This window comes from Rhinopithecus bieti, unplaced genomic scaffold (assembly GCF_001698545.2).
Source record: "Rhinopithecus bieti isolate Rb0 unplaced genomic scaffold, ASM169854v2 scaffold_13317, whole genome shotgun sequence".
NCBI classification, from domain to species: domain Eukaryota; kingdom Metazoa; phylum Chordata; class Mammalia; order Primates; family Cercopithecidae; genus Rhinopithecus; species Rhinopithecus bieti.
Window position 1 is genome coordinate 1,556,987 of NW_016807516.1, and position 22,659 is coordinate 1,579,645.

The 22,659-nt window shown below is 49.3% G+C and overlaps 1 protein-coding gene across 1 annotated transcript in view; it reads right to left on the reverse strand.

Moving 5' to 3' along the window:
- Positions 1 to 22,659, reverse strand: part of MED15 (mediator complex subunit 15) — an 87,862-nt gene that overhangs the window by 18,544 nt on the left and 46,659 nt on the right. The window contains 6 exon segments of the mRNA XM_017882602.1: positions 1,783 to 1,890; positions 3,524 to 3,865; positions 5,683 to 5,921; positions 15,562 to 15,774; positions 17,541 to 17,570; positions 19,224 to 19,275. Of these exon segments, the coding sequence (XP_017738091.1) occupies positions 1,783 to 1,890; positions 3,524 to 3,865; positions 5,683 to 5,921; positions 15,562 to 15,774; positions 17,541 to 17,570; positions 19,224 to 19,275 (984 nt within the window).

Genomic DNA, 22,659 nt, shown 5'->3' on the forward strand with positions numbered 1-22,659 from the left:
AGAAAAGAAAGAAAGAAAGAAAGAAAGAAAGAAAGAAAGAAAGAAAGAAAGAAAGAAAGAAAGAAAGAAAGAAAGAAAGAAAGAAAGAAAAGAGCAGTTCTCACTTTCCTGCTGGGCTTGACCTGCAGTATAGAAGTTTCTGGCCGGGCATGGTGGCTCATGCCTGTAATCTCAGCACTTTGGGAGGCCAAGGTGGGCGGATCATGAGGTCAAGAGATCGAGACCATTCTGGCCAACATGATGAAACTCTGTCTCTGTTAAAAATACAAAAATTAGCCGAGCGTGGTGGCGCGCACTTGTAGTCCCAGCTACTCGGGAAGCTGATGCAGGAGAATCACTTGAACCCTGGAGGCAGAGGTTGCAGTGAGCCAAGATCGTGCCACTGTACTCCAGCCTGGCGATAGAGACTCCATCTCAAAAAAAAAAAAAAAAAAGTTTCCATGAAGTAAGGTCCTGAACAGAGGAGCGACGGTCCAAAGAGGCAAAGGCAGCAGCTTCCACTGGCTGGGCAGTCACTATGTGCCACCACTAAGCTGACTGTGAACACACCACATCCCTCCTCTGCATGAGCCCAGGACAAGGTAGCCCTCCAGGAGGCCTGAGGACATGCCGAGACACACAGGGAGGTGACAAAGACCTCCAACTTTGTCACACGAAGTGGTCAGCCTCCCCCAGTTGTAAGTGAACGTGAGTTCTGTGGTGTGTTTCATACAGGGCTCCACCTAAGTAAGAATGTGACATGGGGACCCTGGCCCCAAGTCATTTGGTGCCATGCCAAGGTAGGATGCTAACCTCAGCTGCAGCTAAACACCTCAGATTCCCTCCTCAGACAGCTTCCCAGGGACTTAAAAGAGGTAGCAGGCACCAGGAAGGACATTACTGAGCACCCCCCAGGTGTGAGATGAAGCCTGCCACCCTTAAGATGACAGCAAAGTGCAGACGCACTGCCAGCTGTGGGCTGGGACCCAGCCACAGTCTTACCACATCAACTAGCACATTCTGACTCTTCCTAAAGGCAACATCCCCTCCGAGTCAGGACCAACAGTGTTTCCACCATCATGTGGAAAGCGGAAAAACTGAAGCCCCAGACCGTATGTCTCCCCGCCTCAGTGGCAGCAAGAAGGAGAGGAGGGGCTATAGGAGAAGGTACAGAAACCCTGGGACTCCAATCCCAGGACGCTAGGAGGCCAGATGAGGCCATCTGCATTCCACTGACACGTGACACACAGAGACACACACATGTTCCACACGTGACACACCAGCAAGCTCAGCAACATGGGAGCGGCACGCTTCTCACCACACAGCACCAGAGTCCCTGAGTGCAGGCGAGCACCAGGGTGCCCTCTCCCACGCTCCTGCTGCGTGTGGCTCCCATCTGCTTCCGAGTGTCTAGAAAGCTGCCCTCCACCCTGGTCAGCTCTGTACTCAGACTCTCAAATGGAAACTGAGAGGTGAGGACAAAACTGCAGCCTTCTACTCTCTGATACATGTTTCCTGAGTCACTCAGAGTGGCAAGGAAGAGGGATGATGAAGCATGCCCAAGTAAAGCTGGAAATAACACGCACTATGAGACTGGTGGGTCCTAGACATGACCAAGCAGAGCTGCCCACCCCAAGGACTCCAGGGGTGTCTTGCAGAGTGCAAGGGGGAGAGAAGCAACTGCTTTACCAACTTAGCCCCCAGCCCCTAATCCAACCAGAATCCTCACTGTAGCACTCCATGTGCAGGTGACCATGCACCTGCTGGTGACTATGGAGCCCTCCACCCCCAGGCCCTCCTCACCTGGACTCCGGGAGCCACCATCTGGGCAGCCTGAGCTGTCTGTACTGCCGTCTGCTGCTGCACCTGGGGCTGCACGGGGGGCTGCTGCACCACCATCGGAGCTCGAACCTTAAGGGAGAAAGAGAATGTGATTTGGAGCCACCTGGGTCAGAGAGCAGAGCCCACTCCTCCTGTGGGAGCTTAGGAAATAGAGCCTTTCTTGAGATGAGGAATGGGACTTTCATGACTTCATGTGCTGTGATGTCACCTCACTAGCCATCTAGGATCCCACTAGCTCAAATCCAATTCTGGCAAGTGGCAGTGTGGCCCTCCCACTGGGATGTCTCCACATCCCTCAGCACCAGCTATCACCACAAGCACTGACAGCTTCCAATGCAGAGCTTACAGCCTAGCCTGCTCATCCTCTGGGTCAAGCATGCTGATGGTCCATGAGAGCATCACTCAGCCTGATTCATTGAAGGAAAGCTGGGTCAGCTGGCCAGCAGAGGGCAGGGCACAGTGGCTCCTGTCTGTATTCTCAGCATTCTGGGAGGCCGAGGCCAGCAGATTGCTTAAGTCCAGGAGATCAAAACTAGCCTGGGCAACATGGCCAAACCCCATCTCTACAAAATATACAAAACTTTGGCTAGGTGTGGGGATGCACGCCTGCAGTCCCAGCTACTTGGGAGGCTGAGGTGGGAGGATTGCTTGAGCGAGGGAGGTCTGATCATGTCAGTGCACTCCAGCCTGGACAACACAGAGACCCTGTCTTCAAAAAAAAAAAAAGTGGGGGTGGGGGGGGCAAGCTTGGGCAAAAGGGGCAACTATGGAGCCACTGCATGGAGGGGTCTCCAGAGGGACGAGACAGGCCCGCACTACCACACAGGGGGCTCTTCCTTAGACATCTCCAAGCCACCAGGGCAAACCCTGCCAGGGCACATTCCACCATGCAGCACACAAGGGTTTCATTCTGCACAGTCCCAGGGGTCAGGCAGTGTGTCGACTCCCAGGTGACAGATGAGTGACCATATCTGCTCCTCACAACTCTCCTGGACTTCCAGCCTGCCTGTGAGGCCTCTTGTTCACCCCCACATTTGGCTCAGGCCCCACTCCACTCATGAATCACAAATAGAAAAGGCCACAAAAACCAAGTGAGCCAAAGAGTTATCCAAATGGCCCCTTGATGCAGCTACCTCCATCCTGGTGATCATACTCTATCCTCTGTGCCAATGTCACTGAGTAGACTGGCTTTGTGTAGAGATACAAAATGAGACTGGGAATAACAGAATTTTATATTAATACTCCCCTCGAAAATATAGTAATGAACTTTGTTCTCCTGAGACTTGGTAGAGTGTAAAGAAAACAAAAAAAAAACTTGCTTAGAACATTAACTCTGAGCAGTTGGCAAACCACCAGACAGACACTGATGGAGCTAGCACATTCTTCCATGTGGTGCCCATCAGTCGAAGTGCTCACAGAACTGCTGCAATCAGCCACACTGCTTGGAATGCGACTTGGTGCCCCAGCAGCAGCAGCCAGCACCCTATGCGGGGTGCAGAAGCAGCTCTTGGAACACAAAACGCAAAACACATGCTTCCCTGCTGAGCTGTGCTAGAGTCAGCAGGGCTGGCAAGGGACGGGGGCTGCCTGAAGTCTCAGCACTTGAAGAATAGGACATGCTATCTCTAGTCAAAGAGTCTAGAAACTACTGCTGACAGAGCCACGGGCTGCATGTGCTCCACTGTGGGCCACAGGTACTCACAAATTTCAGTGGTGGTTGGGTATACAACATTTGTCCAGGGAGAGCTTGTGCCTGCGACACCAAAGGCTGGGTCTGCGACTGTGGCGGGAGTTGTGATGGTTGGTTCTGAGCAACTGGAGGCTGCTGGGGCTGTGGTGGTGGCTGGTGGTGCTGGGGATGATGCATCTGCTGCAGTTGCTGGGGCAGAGCTTGGGTGGGCGGAGGCTGTGGCTGCTGCATCGGTGGCTGCTGAATTGGCGGCTGGGCCTGCAAAGCCTGCTGCTGCTGCTGTTGCTGTTGCTGTTGCTGTTGCTGGAGCTGCAGCTGTGCCATTCGCTGCAGCTGCTGCTGCTGCTGCTGTATCTAGAGACAGACCAAGCAGCACTCAGTTATCGCTCATTTGCCTCTGTGGCACCAGCTCCTCTGTGACACTCTGGGCCCCAGGAAGCCCAGGTGGCCACCTGCAGAGCCATCAAGAAGGCCTTCCTGGCTGGGTGCAGTGGCTCATGCCTATAATCCCAGTACTTTGGGAGGCCGAGGTGGGCAGATCACCTGAGGTCAGGAGTTCGAGACCAGCCTGGACAACCTGGCGAAACCCTGTCTCTACTAAAAATACAAAAATTAGCCAGGCATGGTGGCTCACACCTGTAATCCCAACTACTTGGGAGGCTGAGGCAGGAGAGCTACCTGGGAAGCTGAGAATCACTTGAACCAGTGGGGTGGAGATTGCAGTGAGCCGAGATCACGCCACCGCACTCCAGCCTGGGCGACACAGTAAGACTCAAAAAAAGTCTCAAAAAAAAAAAAAAAAAAAAAAAAAGGCCTTCCTGAGCTGACAGGCTGACCTCTCACTTACACGGGGAGAGGCACATCTCCCATAGAAAGACTCTGGGTCCCCGAGGCCAACACCAGCTGCCTTCCTGACACTGAGGAGGCACCAAGCATGTGCCTGGGCTCTGGTCTACCATTCCACTAGGATGGTTCAAAGGACATATCTAGAAGCTTCAGCAAAAGGTGACAATGAACAGGTATAGCTCCATGGAAGCTAGGATAAAAGCTGAGGCAACTGCAGATTTCTGAAGCCTCTGCAATGATGCTTGTTTTGCCCCTACAGGTCAGTGGCATGAGCCTCACGGTGACAGTCAAGATCTGCTGGTTAGCATGAGAAGGAAAAGTGTGGCTGCAGATGCACCGTCAGCTCTGGGACAGGCGCCCCAAGATCCAGAGAAGCCCAGCAAGCTGAGGCCTGAAGGGGTAGGAGGGTGGTGGGGGCCCTTTGGGGCTTTCCTCTCCCAACGAAGACCTGTTGTGAGGGCAGATGTTTAACACGTCTAGACTCTCTATGGAAACTATGGGAAGCTGAACAATTTCTGAGAAGCAGTGCTTGCTAACATGACATCACCATCACCCCATGGAACACCAGCTGGAGGCTGACTAACACTGAGCCCAGAACCCAAGACAGAGAGGTAAACAGGAGGCACACGTGTCCTCAGCCAAAATCGTCCACAGTGGCTCAAGTAGTCCCAAGCCTCAGAGTGTTCATCTCACTTCTTGCTTCAGCTCACTCTTGTTTGAATCCCTCGCAGCCCCTGAAGCACACAGGAGGCCTGCCGCCAGATGCCCCGAGCCCAAATGGAAGGGCTCGATCACAGAACCTTCCTAGTGAGTCAGGGCCTGTTTTTCCTACCTGTCTCAGACTTTTCTTTCCCTTTTTTTTTTTTTTTTTGAGACGGAGTCTCGCTGTCACCCAGGCTGGAGTGCAGTGGTGCGATCTCAGCTCACTGCAACCTCCGCCTCCCAGGTTCTAGCAATTCTCCTGACTCAGCCTCCCGAATAGCTGGGATTATAGGTGTGCGCCACCACGTCCAGCTAATTTTTTGTATTTTTAGTAGACGGGTTATTTTTAGACGGGGTTTCACCATGCTGGCCATGGTGCTCTCGAACTCTTGACCTGGTGATCTGCCTGCTTCAGCCTCTCAAAGTGCTGGGATTATAGGCATGAGCCACCGGGCCCAGCCTTGTCCCAGACTTTTCGAGAAGCCCATGGAAAAGGGCAGGCACATGTGTGTCAAGAGGACCCTCGGCTGGCTCCGTGCACTGCACCCAGCATCGTGACTGATGCCAGCCCAGGGCTCACATTGCAGGAGGGAGGCCAAGAGCAGGAACAGGAGACCTGGTACCTGTTGCTGATTTTGATGATGCAATTTAATTAGATGCTGCTGCTGCTGCTGCTGCTGCTGGAGCTGCTGCTGCTGCTGCTGCACTACTGCTTGGAACTGCTGCTGCATGGCACTCTGCTGAGCCTGGAACTGCTGCTGTTGCTGCTGCTGCTGCTGCTGTAGCGCCGCCTGCTGCTGCTGCTGGAACTGCTGCTGTTGCTGCTGCTGCTGCAGCGCCACCTGCTGGAGCTGCAGCTGGGCTGAGAAAAGACCAGAGTCTCCAGTCAGTCCACAAGGCAGGTTCCCAGAAACGCTGCAGAGCTGCACAGCAAGGGACAAAACAGCCAGCAAAGTCCCCACTGCCACAGCTGCCGCTGGAATCTGAACGTTCCATTTACCACAGACAGAAAGATAGAATACGAAGTAGCATTTGTGTTGATTTTGGAATTTCCTATCACGAGTTACTCTGTAATAACCAAAGAGAAAAGGGACAACTGAGTCTTTTGGATAGATAAGAAGCCTAGACTCTGGAAATCAGTCATCTCCTCTCTGTCTCTATGGATTGGCCACTTCTGGACTCTGTACGAATGGCACCAAACATGTGCTGTTTTGTGACTAGCTTCTTTAGCATAATAGTTACAAGTTCGCCCATGTCGTGGCATGTATCAGCTTTTCCGTGTCATTTTTATCGCCAAATAATATTCTATAACACCGATTTCCTGTGTTTTATTTATCCATTCATCAGCTGATGAACATTTGGGCTGCTTCTACTTTGTGGCTATTATGAAAACTGCTTATATGAACAGTCAATTACAAGATTTTCTGAGGTGAGGTTTCTTTTGGGGTGAACATAAAAATGTTCTAAAATTGTGATGATGGTTGCACAACTCTGTGAGTTACACTAAAACCTACCGAGTGGAGCACTTCAGATGGGTGAATTGTATGCTGAAGAGAATGATGTCTCAATAAAGCTGTATTAAAGAAATACAGAGAGATCCTTTGTATACTTTGCCGTTTCCTCCAATGGTAACATTCTACAAAATTACAAGGTATCATAACCACGATGTGTGCTCACTTGTGTAGGTGTGTGTACTCAGTTCTGGACAATTTAACCACCTGGGTGGATTCAGTCACCACCAGTCAATACACTGCACAGTCCCCATACCACAAGGATCCCTCATGTTGCCACCTCTCTCAGCAACCCTGACCCACAAACTCTGGCAACCACTGCAGCATTCTCCATTTCTAAAATTTTGTCATTTCAAAATTACATATGATATTTCAAAAATGGAACCATACAGTATGAACCTTTGGCTTTTTACATTCAGCATACAGGTTGTAGTTCTAGCAACAGTTCCTTCTTTGTACTGCCAGGGTATTCCATAGTACAAGCACCTCACACTGTGTTTAACCATTCACGCGAAGGACATTTGGGTAACTGCAGATTTGGGCTACCACAAAGCTGCTGTTAAAATTTGTGCCTGGGTTTTTATGCAAGGTTTCCATTTCTCTAGGAAAAATATCCAAGAGTGTAACTGCTGAGTTGCATATTTCATTTTGAAAGAAGGTAAAATCACTTTACATTCTGACCAGCAATATGAGTGATTCAGTTTCTCTGTCACCAACATTTGAGGCTGTCACTATTCATTTTAGCAATTCTGATGGGTGTAAGTTTTTTTTTTTTTTTTTTTTGAGATGGGATCTCACTCTGTTGCCCAGGCTGGACTGAAATGGTGCCATTGTGGCTCACTGCACCCTTGACCTCCTGGGCTCAAGTGACCCTCCTGCCTCAGCCTCCCAAGTAGCTGGAACTACAGATGCATGCCACCACACCCAACTAATTTGTAAAATTTTTGTAGAGGCAGTCTCACTTTGTTGCCCAGGCTGATCTCAAACTCCTGGGTTCAAGTGATCCTCCTGCCTCGACTTCACAAAGTGTTGAGATTACAGGCATGGGTCACTGTGCCTGGCCACGTGTAAAGCTTTTTAAATTTATTTTGTGACAGATTTCTAACTCTATTTGACATTCATAAAACATGTATGACCGGCTGGGCGCAGTGGCTCAAACCTGTAAATCCCAGCACTTTGGGAGGCTCAGGCAGGAGGATCATTTGAGGTCAGGAGTTTGAGACCAGCTTGTCCAACATGGTGAAACCCCATCTCTACTAAAAATACAAAAATCAGTGGGCATGGTGGCGCGCGCCTGTAATCCCAGCTACTCGGGAGGCTGAGGCAGGAGAATTGCTTGAACCCAGGAGGCAGAGGTTGCAGTGAGCCAAGATCGCACCACTGCACTCCAGCCTGGATGACAGAGTGAGGCTCTGTCTCAAAACAACAACAACAACAACAACAACAAAAAGTATGACAATACTTTTAAATTTTCTGAAATGTGTTGAAGCTTGCTTTGTGATTTTTAGAAACATTGTTCCATCATATGCTTAGATTAAGTTGTTCATTACATTGTTCAAATTTTCTGTAAATGAATTTTTTGGTCTGTTTATCAGTAACAAAGAGATGTACTTGAAGTAATTACCTAATACATCTTTCTTCATCTTTTTTTTTGTTTGTTTCTTTTTTGAGATGGGATTTTGCTCTGTCATCCAGGCTGGAATGCAGTGTCTCTATCATGGCTCATTGCAGCCTCGGCATTCTGGGCTCAAGCAAGTCATCCTCCCACCTCAGCCTCACAAGTAGATGGGACTACACGTGTGTACCACCACACCCAGCCAATTTTACTGACTGACTGATTGAGATAGGGTTTCACTGCAGCCCAGGCTGGAGTGCAATGTGTAGTCATGGCTCACTGCAGCCTTGACCTCCCAGGGTCAAGCGATCCTCTTACCTCAGCATCTCAAGTGTACCTATAGGTAATTTTTAAATTTTATGTAGAAATAGGTCTCCTATTTTGCCGAGGTTGGTCTTGAACTCCTGGGCTCAAGTGATCCTCCCACCTCAGCTTCCCAAAGTGTTGGGATTACAGATGTGAGCCACTGCACTCAGCCTTTCTTCATCTTTTATTTAAAAATAAAATTTTGAGTGTTTTACTTACAATCCTTTCACATGTTATATTGTAGGTGTGTTTCTTCTAACAATACGACAACTGTGCTATTTCATTTCTATTTGTTCTCACATTTCCTATCTTTCAACAGAAAAGTTTAGTCCACGTCCACTCACATTTATTTCATGATTACAATATATATATATATATATATATATTTTTTTTTTTTTGAGACGGAGTCTTCAGCCTCTGTCTCCTAGGCTGGAGGTACGAGGGGCCGGATCTCAGCTCACTGCAGCTCCCTTCCTGGTTTACGCCATTCTCCTGCTTCAGCCTCCCGAGTTAGCTTGGAACTACAGGCGCTGCCCACCCCTCCGCCCCCGGCCTTAGCTGTTTTTAGTATTTTTTACTAGAGCGGGCGGTTTCACCGGTTAGCCAGGAATGGTCCTTGATTCTCCTGACCTCTTGATCACCCGTCCCTCGGCCTCCCAAAAGTGCTGGGATTACAGGCGTGAGCCACCGCGCCCGGTCTTATATTTTTAAACTTATTTCTATTAATATTTGTCTTTCCTTTTCTCTTTTTTTGTTTGAGACGGAGTCTCATTCTGTCTCCAGACTGGAGTGCAGTGGCGTGATCTCGGTTCACTGCAACCTCCGCCTCCTGGGTTCTAGCGATTCTCCTGCCTCAGCCTCCCAAGTAGCTGGGATTACAGGCGTGTACCACCATGTCCAGCTAATTTTCGTATTTTAGGAGAGACAGGTTTTCACCATGTTGGGCAGGATCGTCTCAATCTCCTGACCTCATGATCTGCCTGACTCAGCTTCCTAAAGTGCTGGGATTACAGGCGTGAGTCACCGCACCAGGCCTTTGTCTTTCCTTTTCTAAGCTTTGTCTTTTTTGATTGCATTTTTGTTGGATGACTGGACTGAACTTTGTATTATCTGGATTTCCGCCTTATCCTATTTTTCCTACTGATTTTAAATTTTATGAATTATTTCCATTGTTTTAGCAGTAATTTTTCAATTTTATCATGCATATTTAACTTAAAATATAAACCTTATCAATATTTTAATTTAGCATTTCCCAAATTTACTATTTTAAAGTAGGTTTTATATGTACATGACAGAACCGATATTCACACTCTATCTCCCTGCTGACTTCCATTTATATCATATTTTGTTGATCTTAACTCTTCACAGCAGACATTCTATTAAGAGGCTGGATGGATGTGAGGCTAGGGATACAGCCTCTGAGCGAGGCTGCCTGGACTCAAAACCTCAACTCTGTCACTGCTCATTGCCTCAGTTTTCCCTGTTAGAAAACACAATAACAGTATCCACTCCACACACTGGACTAAGAATTAAATAATCTATTATGTAAGTAAAACACTCAAAATAGTGCCTGGGGTTGGGTGCTGTGGCTCATGCCCATAATCTCAGACTTTGCACAGCTGAGGCAGCAGATCGCCTGAGCCCAGAAATTCAAGACCAGCCTGGGCAACATGAGGAGACCCTAGGTCTATAAATAATAATAATAATAGGCCGGGCACGGTGGCTCACGCCTGTAATCCCAGCACTTTGGGATGCCAAGGTGGGCAGATCATGAGGTCAGGAGATCGAGACCAACTGGCCAACATGGTGAAACCCTGTCTCTACTAAAAATACAAAAATTAGCTGGGCGTGGTGGTGCGAGCCTGTAGTCCTAGCTAATTGGGAGGCTGAGGCAGGAGAATAGCTTGAACCTAGGAAGTGGAGGTTGCAGTGGGTTGAGATTGTGCCATTTGCACTCCAGTCTGGTGACAGAGTGAGATTCCATCTCAAAAAAATAATAATAAAATAAAATAAATAAAATAGTGCTTGGAATGTGGCAAGTCTGTATGGAAGTTAGCTTGACTGTTTTATTTTACAGAGGTAAATTTTTATTTACACCAGGGATTTTCAACCTTTTCACTACACTACTGACACTTGACCCAGATGATTCTATGTTGTGGGGGGCTGGCCCGTACTTGTAAGATGGTTAGCAGCATCTCTGGCTTCCACCTGTTATGCACCAGCAGCACCCCCACAGTAGTGACATCCCAAAATGTCTCCAGACATTGTCAAATATCCCCTGTGGTGGAACATCACCCTGGGTGAGAATCACTGGTTTAGATTTACACACATTTACTATCACCTACGCTCAACGTTTCTTTTCCCATTTTATACCTTGCATCACCTGAGAGGGAAGAGGAGAGCATAAACAAAAGAATATATCTAAGAGTGCGAAAGGCTTATTGGAAAAAGGAGAAAAAAGGATATATCCTTTAGAAAATCTTTTACTGAAAGTTTCTAAGGCTAGGTTTATCTAAAAATGGCTTGCTTTCCACATCCTTGAGTCTTGCTCGCATACAAATGTGACTGGCAGCTCTATTCTCAGTGCTTTAACAATATTCTATTATCTTTCTGACTCCACTGCTGAGTGTATTCATTGCTCCTTTGCAGGAACTATTTCTAAGATATTCCTCTGGCCTTTGGTGCTCCGCAGTCTCACAGCAAATGAGATGGCTAAGTAGGTTGGGGCCAGATGGGCTTTTCTCAGTAGTTATCCCCTCACATATTGTTTTCTTCCATTCTCTCCATTTGATCCTTTTGGGGCTTTGCTTGGATGCCAATTCGAATTTCTGATCTTATCCTCATTTCTTACCCTTGCTGTCATATTTTCCATGTGCTCTTCTCTGTGCTACATTCTAGGTAATTTCTTCAAATGTAGCTTCTATTACACAAATTCTTTCTTCAGCTGTATCTAATGCGCTGTTTATTCATCCACTTCCTTTGTTCAAAAATTATACTGCTGATTTCTACGGCTTTCATTTGGTTCTATTTCAAATCTGCTTCATCGCTCCTGATGATGCTTTTCATTTGAATTTCTGCTTTTCTTTTCTTTTCGTTTTCTATTTTTTCAGAGATGGTGTCTCGCTCTATCCCCCAGGCTGGAGTACAGTGGTGCAATCATAGTTCACCACAGCCTCAAACTCCTGGCCTCAAGCAAATCCTCCTGCCTTAGCCTTCCGAGTAGCCAGGAGTATAGTTATGTGCCACTGTGCCCAGCTCTCCACTTTATTTCTTTATCTACCCCATGGCCCATATCTAACAGTTCCTGTATGTGTGGTCACTGGGCATGCCTACATGTGTCTATTATTTCTGTTCGCCTTCACGGTGTCTCTCCTTCCTTTCATGGCTGGTGATCTCTGTATGCTGATTGCTTGACCTTAATGTGCAACTGTCACAGGTCTTACACTGGGGAGATGTTCCTCCAATCTGCACCTGCTTCTCGGGGACCTGGGGAGTGACACAGGACCCAGCACAAACCCTGGCTGACTAGAGGAATCCCAAGCTTACTTTCCCCCACCTTGCAGCAGCCGAGGCTCAGGAGGACAAAGCCTCCCCAACTGCTGCACACCAGCAATCCAAAGTGCACCCTAACCAGGACCTAGTTATCCAGGAGGAGGACATGTCCTCAGCACCCAATCACACAGCTGGCAGTAGAAATTATTTTTAAAGTTGGCTTCACATGCACGTGATATAAAACTCATTGAGAAACAGAAATGCACAGCGTGAAAAGCTTTGCTTCCAACTCTGTACTGCAGCCCCAGCCATAGGAACAACCAGCAGTTTCAGCCTTTTCAGACTAACCTGGGTCACCTGAAAACTACCACAATGTCCCCCGGCCTATCCTTTGAGAGTCCCTGGCAAAACTTCTGACCCAGGCTCTGCCCTCTTGGTGGCACTAGATGAAGATCTGAAAGGGCCTTAATCATGCAGTAGTCTTTGGGAAAGGTGTCAGGAAGGGATATTAAATGCCCATCAGCCAACACCACTAGTTTCAGGGAGACCAGGGAGGCAAGTGGTAAAGGGCAGGGAGATACGGTCTCTGACAAAGGTGGTAACAAGATGCTGAAGTACAGAATCCACTGTAACTTTTTTTTTTCTTTTGAGATGGAGTTTCCCTCTGTTGCCCAGGCTGGAGGGTAGTGGTGCGATCTCGGCTCACTGCAAGCTCCGCCTCCCAGGTTCACGCCATTCTCCTGCCACAGTCTCCCGAGTAGCTGGGACTCCAGGCGCCCGCCACCATGACCGGCTGATTTTTTGTATTTTTAGTAGATATGGGGTCTCACCATGTTAGCCAAGTTGGTCTTGATCTCCTGACCTCGTGATCCGCCCACCTTGGCCTCCCAGTGTTGGGATTACAGGCGTGAGTCACCACGCCCGGCCCCCACTGTAACTTTCAACTAGTGCCACACACAGAAGACCAGGCCCCTTGGAAGCTAAAAACAGGATGTGGGCCAAGGTCAGACTGGGGAGAGCATGAGCAGGATATCAAGCTTCACCACTGAACTTCTGACAAAACTGGTTTAAGACAAAGTCTCTGGAGTGGGATGACAAGGCAACTCATGTGAGCATTGTAAACTCAAATACATTTAAAAACAATTTATGATCAAATATAAGCTCATGATAAAAAAAAATGCACCCAGTACACAAGAGTACAAAATGAAAAGGAACTTGAGTGGGTACTTCTGTGGGTCCTCCCTAAACCCAGCTGGTGTACGTATCTGATGTGCTAAGAAGAGTGAGGTGATGAGAGCTTGGGACGAAGAACCAGGCAGATTGTTCTAGGACGAGGAAACCAGCATGTACTGAGAGTTAGACAACAGGAAGTAAGAGGAGAATTAAGGTATGACAAGGGAAGGTGGCTCGGGATGGAGGAAGACTCCAGAGCAGGAGTGGGTAGAAATGAGGATGCCTATGGCCTCAAAGAATAGGAAACCCGACACAGGATGGGGTAGGAGCGTGAGGACGGCGTCAGGCAGCACCTTTGATCCCGGCTCTTGGCCTGGGGTGTGACTCCAGTTCTCATTAGCATCTGGACAAATCAGAGGGGGTGATGCTGCCCTCTTCATAGGGTTATCATGAGGGATGTGTGATAAAAATACACTGAAGCACTGAAGCCTGTACACAGATATCCACAGCAGCTTTGTTTGCATAATAGTAGCCAAAAGCAGGAAACAACCCAATGTCCTTCATGGGTGAAGGAATAAACTATGGAAAATCCGTTCTGTGGAATATTACTTAGTGATGAAAAGGAATGAACTACTGATAAAACCTGGGTGGATCTCAAAGATCTCAGACTGAATTTAAAAAGCCAATCTCAAAAAGTCACATATGGTATGATTCCATTTATACAACATTCACAAAAGGACAGAACTACAGAGACACACAACAGGTCAGCAATTGTTAGGGCTTAGGGCTGGAGGGAAGGTGTGATCTCTGAAAGATAACACAAGAGAGCTGGTTGGTGGTAATGGAACAGCTCTGCATGCCAATTGTGGTGACGGCTACTTGATTTGACATGTGGTAAAATCTCACAGACTTACATATACATATATATGCAGCCCAAGAATGAGTGTAAAAAACTGATGAAGTTGGCTGGGCGTGATGGCTCACGCCTGTAATCCCAGCACTTTGGGAGGCTCAGAAGGGAGGATCACTTGAGGTCAGCAGTTTGAGACCAGCCTGGCCAACATGGTGAAACCCCATCTCTACTAAAAATACAAAATTAGCTGGGCATGGTGGCAGGCACCGGTTAGTTCCAGGTAGTCAGGAGGCTGAGGCAAGAGAATTGTTTGAACCCAGGAGGCAGAAGTTGCAGTGAGCTGAGATCACGCCACTACACTCCAGCCTAGGCAACAAAAGTGAAACTCTGTCTCAAAAAAAAAAAAAAAAAAAGAAGTCCAAGTTAAGTCTCTAACTGAGGTGATTACACTGCCTCAACATTAATTTCTTGGTTTTGACCATGTTCTATGTAAGGTATTGTTATTGGGGAGAGCTGGGTAGAGGGCATGTGGGAACTCTCTGTGCTATTCCACAACTTCCTGTGACTCCTAAACTATTTTAAAAACAAAAAGTTACATGAAAGGGAAAAAAACACTAAAGCACTTTGTAGTGGGCACAGCATACTCCAAGAAATGTTGATGGGACTCAAAGATACATCAACATAGGTCCTGAGGGTGGGCACGGTGGTTCACGCCTGTAATCCCAACACTTTGGGAGGCCAAGGCAGGCGATCACTTGAGCCCAGGAGTTCAAGATAAGCCGGGGCAACATGGTGAAGTCCCATCTCCACATAAAATACAAAATATTAGCTGGGCGCGGTGCTGTGAGCCTGCAGTCCCAGCTACTTGGGAGGCTGCGGTGTGAGGGTCACCGGAGCCCAGGATGTCAAGGCTGCAGTGAGCCGTGATTATGCCACTGCACTCCAGCGTGGCCCACAGAGCGAGACCCCATCTCAAAAGACAGTCCTGGAAAGAAGAGGGAGGTTCTTTGCCTCCCCTTGAGAGCAGCTTTGCTTCACCTGTAACACCTGATCACAGCCCAGTTCCCCACCAGGGCAGCCATGTGGAGAGGACATAGAGTCTCCTTCACAGAAAGGAAGCCAGAAGATAATACGGCTGCAAGCCACACCCAGGGTGACCAAGCGGCAAGGGCACCACTAGAAGAGATGGTGCCCAGAGCTCGGGCAGACAGTGGAGTTGTGGGTGCTGGCACTCAGCCCTGCCTTGTGGCTGAGAACCCCCTGAAACACACTGTATCTATCTCAGCCACAAAACACAAACCTTTGGCTGGAGTCTCCGGTCATCCCCACCCTCCTGCCCAGAGCGAGGAGGAGGGCCCAGGATCACTTAACCCTTCTGGGAGCTCAAAGAAGATTGGAAGCCTTTTCTCTCCACATACAACAAAGATTAAAAAAAAAAAAAAGCGATTTGGAGCTTTTCCATGCTTTTCTTGATACCATCACAAGCACAGGAATAAAATGTGTTGTCGTTTGCAAGGGAAGTGGCAAATCCTCCAGGAAGCGTGGTACTCACTCTGTGGAGTTGCCGTAGACACGACAGCCATGCTGTGAGGGGCCATCCCCGAGGTCCCAGGAGGCGGCTGCCCTGAGAGGGACATTGGCTGTCCCATGGCACCAAGGCTACCCATCCCGCCCAGAGACTGTCCCGGGCCCCGAGGAGGCATGCCAATTCCGGCGGCTCCCGCGGCGGGTCCGCCAGTCAGGCTCTGGAGTGCATTCATAGGATCTGTGGGAACACAAGGGTAGAGCTTCTCAGGAAAGGGCCTAATGGACTGACCATGGCTCAAATGGCGTGAGGCTCACAGAGCACAGATCTCCCCTACCTACAGGCTCAATCCCCTCACAGCCCCAAGCAGTAAGGGACTAGGCTCCTGGAGACTCCCAAATATGAGTGGGTTGGACACCAGATATGTTGGTCATTGCACCACCCATACCTCTAGCCTGGCCTGGTCCAGGGTCCTAATGTTAAGGGACAAATGACCTCTCTGATGTCTGCAGGTGCACTAAAGATGGGCTGAGGCCTTCAGGGCAGGTGGCTACCCCCACCTCTCCTGGCTGTCCAGCCCTCCTGCTTGGTGAGCACACAAAGCACGATGGGCCCTTCTGAGCAAGCAGAAACACAGTGGCCAGGGGATGTTCTCCCAGGGAGGGCACAAGTCCACAGGCACACACAGCTCCACTCCTACTGCTGCACAGTCCAACTCAGCCTGGGCCCCTGTGTGCAGGGCCACCATGCCAGAACAGCTGAGGGGTGCAGAGGAGGGCTCCACAGAGCAATGAGGAGAAATATGCCAAGCCCACCATGTCAGCAGCTCAGTGAGCAATGCCACAACAAAGGACAAGGATGCCATTGTCACAACAGTGTGGACTTAATAGCAAACAGCTACCCACAGACAGATATGGCCTGGCAGGACCACCATGTCACACAATTGGGTGTTGCCCAGGACCCCATGCTCCAATGCCAAGGGGCCCAGATGTTCTGGCCACATGCCCTTGCTGCTGCTCAGCCCAGCTGGCCAAGAATCCCTGTCCTGGCTGAGAGGTGAGACCCACACAGGCAGAGACAGCTGGCATGTACAGCTCTACTGCCTAGGGCAGGGCAGACAGTGGCGTGCAGCCTGTGAGGCTAGTGCACTCCCTTCCCAATGGCAGAATGCAGTTGGCCAGCCTGGACCTGTTAAACCCCTTCCCTCACAGCTTAGTCAGCAGAGACCAAGGCTGAGTTGCCAGAATTCCCCTTATGTGATAAACCCTGAAATTTAAAAATATGGATTTCTAAACTTTTTTTTTTTTTGGGGGGGGGGGATGGAGTCTCACTCTGTCACCCAGGTTGGAGCACAGTGGTGCAATCTCAGCTCACTACAACCTCCGCCTCCCAGGTTCAAGCGATTCTCATGCCTCAGCCTCCCGAGTAGTTGGGACTACAATGTGTGCCACCACACCCGGCTAATTTTTGTATTTTTAGTAGAGACGGAGTTTTACCATGTTGGCCAGGCTGGTCTCAAACTCCTGACCTCAAATGATCTGCCTACCTCAGCCTCCCAAAGTGTTGGGATTACAGGCATGAGCCACAGCACCCAGGCAGATTTCTAAATTTACAAAGAAACTTTGTAACTTAAAAAAGTGAATTCACAGCATTTTCTCAGAAATGCTACTACATATTACACTGAAAACAGCATAATAATTATCAGAGAGCTCAACACTTTTGGATAATGTCTTAATAGCTTTGTGAGTGTTTATCTTTTTGCTGGGCAAAGGCAGCATTTGTATGAAACGGGATGGGGAGGATCATGTGACTTCACAGTCTGCAGGAAGACGAAGGCTGGAGAGGTCGGGGCACAGCTGGTCAGCCTCCTCCCTCCACAGCTCTCTCTGCAAGCATTCTCCTCTAGTGACAGGTTAACCCAGGCACATGAGGCATGCACTATGTCATTCTTGTCACCTCAAATCCAAAGTTGGGAGAAACTTTAACTCAAAAGGGAAAACTCTTACCACTGACGGAAGCTTGAGATTTCTTGTTATCTATATGAAAACACAAACAAAAAAAACCAAAGTAAACAAATTTTTATATAACCACATATTTCCATGGGTAGGTCAGTTCTCTAGGTATTTGCCCAAGCCTCAATCCCCACGGAGCTCCCAGTACTCCCCGCTACCAGGGGAAGTGTTTCCACTCTTGGCAGCGCTGACCCCACAAGGGACCTGGGAGCAGAGGGTGCAGAGTAGCTCCAGGGTCAACTTGGGGCCTTAGGGAGCTGCCCCCAAGGCTGAAGCACTCTGGGGTTGGGGACTCTGGGCCTACTCTGGCTTTCCTTTTTTCCAGGTCCAGAGTCTCAGCTCAGCCCTGAGAAAACAAGTAACAAGAACACTGCAGGAACCCACGGCAGGGCTGGAGTGGTGCTGAGACTTGACACTGCCTCCCTTTGCAGTCTGCTCTGGTGAGGCAGTGTCTCTGTTACCTGGATGAGGAAATGGAGGCTGTCCACGGCCAGCTGGAAGCCAGTCCAGCTGACCCCAGTGCCCAGTGGAGAACTTCTGTAGCAGCCATGGGGCCCTGAGCCTCCTGCTTGGCTGCTCCCCATGACCCCATGAGCCCCACAGGATTGTGTGCACCAGCCCGGCCACTGTTCCTGAAAGCAGAACATGGGGAGTCTGCCAGCGCATCTGGGCCAGATCATCTGGGCTGCTCCTTCTCCTCTTACACATCCCGGCGCCTTCCCAACACCACAGAGAAAGTGAAGTTCACCTTGCTGGCCATTCTGGTGAGAAGTTAGTATGGAAAGAAGCAAAACCTACCAGGCTCTGGGGTACTCAGCGTCTCCCTTTGCCCTAACAACAGACACTGAAGGTACAGCTGCCTGTCCCTAACCCACAGGGGAGTAGCAATAGGACTCGCCAAACACGTGCTCCAAGGACAGGCCTGTGTCAAGAAAAGCCTGCCTCTGGTGGTTACGCAGCGGCAGTGGGCAGGAGCCATCGTTGGCTGAAAATACAGAGCAGCTGCTGGCCCCAGTTTCCTTCACAGGCTGTGGCCATCCAGGAACACTTGGTGTCCACATACTTCCAAGTAACACACACAAGCACCAAGACCCTGGCCCTAGGATGCAATGACAACTCACTTCTGCAGAGCTGGGGCCACTGCCTGGTTGACAGAACCACACTGGGCCCTCTGAATCAGAGGAGGCACAACGTGAGGTAAACACGGGGATCCTCAACACAGCAGGGAGCCAGGGTGCAGACTCAGGAGCTCCTCCTCAGAAGCTTCCAGTCTGGAGGGAACATATGCCTAAGTGTCTCTGGCCTCCATGGGTCAATAAAATCAACTTTTAGGGAAGAGAGTTTCTGTTCCAGGGTAAACAGAACTTCCCAGAAGTAAAAACAACAGCCCTAGGAAAAGGGAGATTAAGTGAGCAGTGAAACAGCAACCTCGTTTAGACCACTTTGAGGACAGCATTTCCATGATGCTAGAATCAGCATTTTTGAGGCCAAGGCTCTGGGAGGATGGGGGATCTGGAATCAAATGCAAGACAGTGAAGAACTTCCCAAAAGGAAGTGAGGTGACACAGACCTTCTGACTCAGGCACCACGGCCTGCCCAGAAAGCTCTGCTGAGGCAGCGTCAGGGCTGGCCTCTCACAGAGATCTCAACAACCCAGAAATGTGAAATCTTACTTACGAATGTCTCGAAAATGGATAATGAGCCTGGCCACGAGAGAAAGGTATTCGTCCTAAAAGTAAAAACAGGAAGCAGTTTAATCCCAAATGAAGAAGTGCAGTCATCGGACTTCCCTTTCCCGCCCCCTCGCCTGCTGGCGCCGAGCTGAAGCCCGAAGCCCATTCTGCAAGGCAGACTCAGATGCTCGGCTTCTTCTGGAATCCGCCTCTCGGAAGGGAGCCGTCAGTGCTTAGCTAGGCGGGCCAATAACAGGCACAAAGAAACAAGAAGGGGACAGAGAGCCTCCAACGGCCACTCCTCTCCCCTGATGCAAAGGCACTCAGCTGAGAGAGCTGTGAGCCATCGTGAGTGCCGTCTTTTTGTCACAAAGGGGACAGGCAGGTTGGGGGGATGAGGCACTGGCCTGAGGGCACAAGGCCTGTCAGAGGCAGCCGTGGGTGGGCCGCTGTGTCTTTGCACTAGGTGTACGGAAGGGCTTCTGTTTCTTGGCCCAGCCTGTTGCTGCCTTTTCACTGATGACGCAGTACCTCCTGCAAATCTGGACGGCACTCCCCTGGCTGTGTTTTCCAGGAGAATCTGTGTTCATCTGCATTTATGCAAGGGCAAGGGAGAGGGTGAAGCCCACTCTCAGGTGAGGTGAAGGCCGCTGGCTGCCAAGGCCCGCTATGTGCAGGCTGCTGTGTTTCTGGGATTGCCTGGCAGGGCCTGCCTCCCACCCATTGTCCTCTTTGGCCCCAAGGACACTCACTCGCAGGTGTTTCAGGGAAATCACTGCTGTGAGTTGGTCTTGTGGTCAATATAGGGATGTCTGAGGTAAAGTCTGATTTCAGAGAAACATCCTTGCCCTCTGCTAAAGTGCCCATCCTTCTGGCAGGGAAGCCTGGAAGGGGCAAAGCCCCGGCTCCCTGCCCTGCTCCCCCAACCTTCCTCCTGAGTCACTGTGACACTAGAGTTCATCCACTACACTCATAAGATGGCAGGGCAGAGGGAAGGATGATGAAAAGTGGTCTCAGGTGAGGGTAAAAATATAAAGACACTTCCAAAATCTTTATCATCCCACATCTATTTCCAAACTCTACCCTACTTCTTTTTTTCAGCTCGGGGAAATTAGCACAGGACAACATGAAGAGGAAAGGCCCAGGAGAGAGGAGAAGCTGGGATAAGCAGTGAGGCCCGGCCAGAACAAGGGGGCACCAAGGAGGTTCCAGCTGTCCCCATTATTCCTGACAGGAAAGCTGATGTGCATGTGAATGGGGCCCACAGGCAGCCAGTCCCTGAAGGACAGTGGTATGAGAATGGGGGCAATGGAGGTATGGGAACCTGAGGACACTCAGGAACAGAAGCGAGGTGGCCAGGTATGAGGGGAGAAGGGCCTGAGGGCCAGCCAGGTCGACATCTCACAGCTCCTAAGGCCCTGGACTATTTCTTAGGTCTGCAATACTTTAAATGAATTTGTTTTCTCCAAATCCATAAATGGTAAAACAAGGGGAAGTAAGTTTCAAAAGCAACATGATACTTCTACTTAGACATAAGACACTTAAACAAGGCTCAGGACCATGTCCCCAAAGCCCTTCTGCATAAAACCAAGGCTGAGCAAGACTTACTGCCAGCCCAGCACCTGGAATGCAGTGGGCAGGCGTCGTCACTCTGCAGAGCCCAGCACCACTCCTGACCCACAGCAGGGGGCAGCCACCACAATATACTCCAGTTCCACTACTAGACCAGCAAGAGGAGGCTTAGTGGAGAGTGAGGAGGGAGGGGATGCCTGATGTGAGAAACAAGCACAGGAATCTGTCACACTGCCAGCCAAGGAGCTTTCTTGTGGGCGATGATATTTCCCACATTCCCCCAAACACGGGTTTATCTAGGAACATCCAGGGGCGAACACAATGGGTCAGCCACAACAGCTCCTTTCCAGGAGAGAAAGGCCTGGATCTGAAACTGCGCCTCTGATCCCCCTGGTTGGGTTCTTTCACTCTTGGCTCCTCACCATCCACCCCCAACCCCATCCAGATGGACAGATTATTACGCCCCTTTCTGCTCCAAAGCACACCAACTCCCCTAGAGCTGCTGCAGAAAAAAGGGCTAAAGAGTCAGGAACCTCCCTTATCTTCACTCGGTCTGCTCCAGCTCCCCTGCTGGCTATCAAAATATAAGTGTCCAGTTGCACCTGAGGCTGAGTATTACAAACCATAAACAATGAACATCATGACAGTAACAGCTAGCACTTGGCACTTTATGGTGCCAGGCACAGGAGTTAACAATTCACATGCATTATCGCCTTGATTTCTCCCAACCACCCAGAGGCAGGTACTACTAACACATCCAGTTTACAGATAAGAAAATAGAAACGTTAAAAAGCTCCATAGAGGCCAATCGTGGAGGCTCACATCTATTATTCCAACATTTTGGAAAGTCAAGGCAGGAGGGTCCCTCGAGGCCAGGAGTTTAAGACCAGCCTGGGCAACGTAGTAAGACACCATCTCTACAAAACAAACAAACAAGCAAACAAACAAACATTACCCTGGTGTGGTGGCACACGTCAGTGGTCCCAGAGTGGGAGGCTGAGGCATTAGCCTGAGAGATCAATGCTGCAATGAGCTGTGAACACTCCACTGCACTCCAGCTTGGGCAACAAGAGTGAGACCCCAACTCAAAAAGTTAAAAGCTTCATAGAATTTCCACATTTGCTTGACATGCGGAAATCTTGCACAAGTGCCTTACAACACATTGTGGAGTGAACACAAGGAAGAAGAAAGGAGAGAAACACACGCTCCATGCCACATACACTGCATGACATACACCTTTTATATAAGACCTGGGGAACCCAAACACACATATTTGCTTAAATCTGCCATAAGAAACAATGGAAAGACACACCAAAATAGAAAACTGACAAACCAGCAAGTATCAGGAACTGGGCTGGAAATGTGCCCTCTCTAAACCTACGGTGTTATGGGTTTTCACTTCAGAAGCACATAAATCTTTTACTATTGAGAAAATAAAGCCAAATCAGGTCAGGCATGGTGGCTCACACCTGTAATCCCAGTACTTTTGGAGGCCAAGATAGGAGGATCACCTGAGGACAGGAGTTCAAGACCAGCCTGGCCAACAAGGTGAAACTCCATCTCTACTAAAAATACAAAAAAAAAATTAGCCAGGCATGGTGGCGTATACCTGTAATCCCAGCTACTTGGGAGGCTGAGGCAGGAGAATTGCTTGAACCCAAGAGGCAGAGGTTGCAGGGAGCCAAGATCACACCACTGCACTCCAGCCTGGGCAACAAGAGCGAAAACTCTGTCTCAAACAAAAAAAGCAAATCAAAGCCAGGCACAATGGCACAATCCTGTAATCCCAGCTACTTGGAAGGATAAAGTAAAGTAGGAGGATTGCTTGCGCCAGGAGTTCAGGGGCAACTCGTAAATTTTATTTCTCT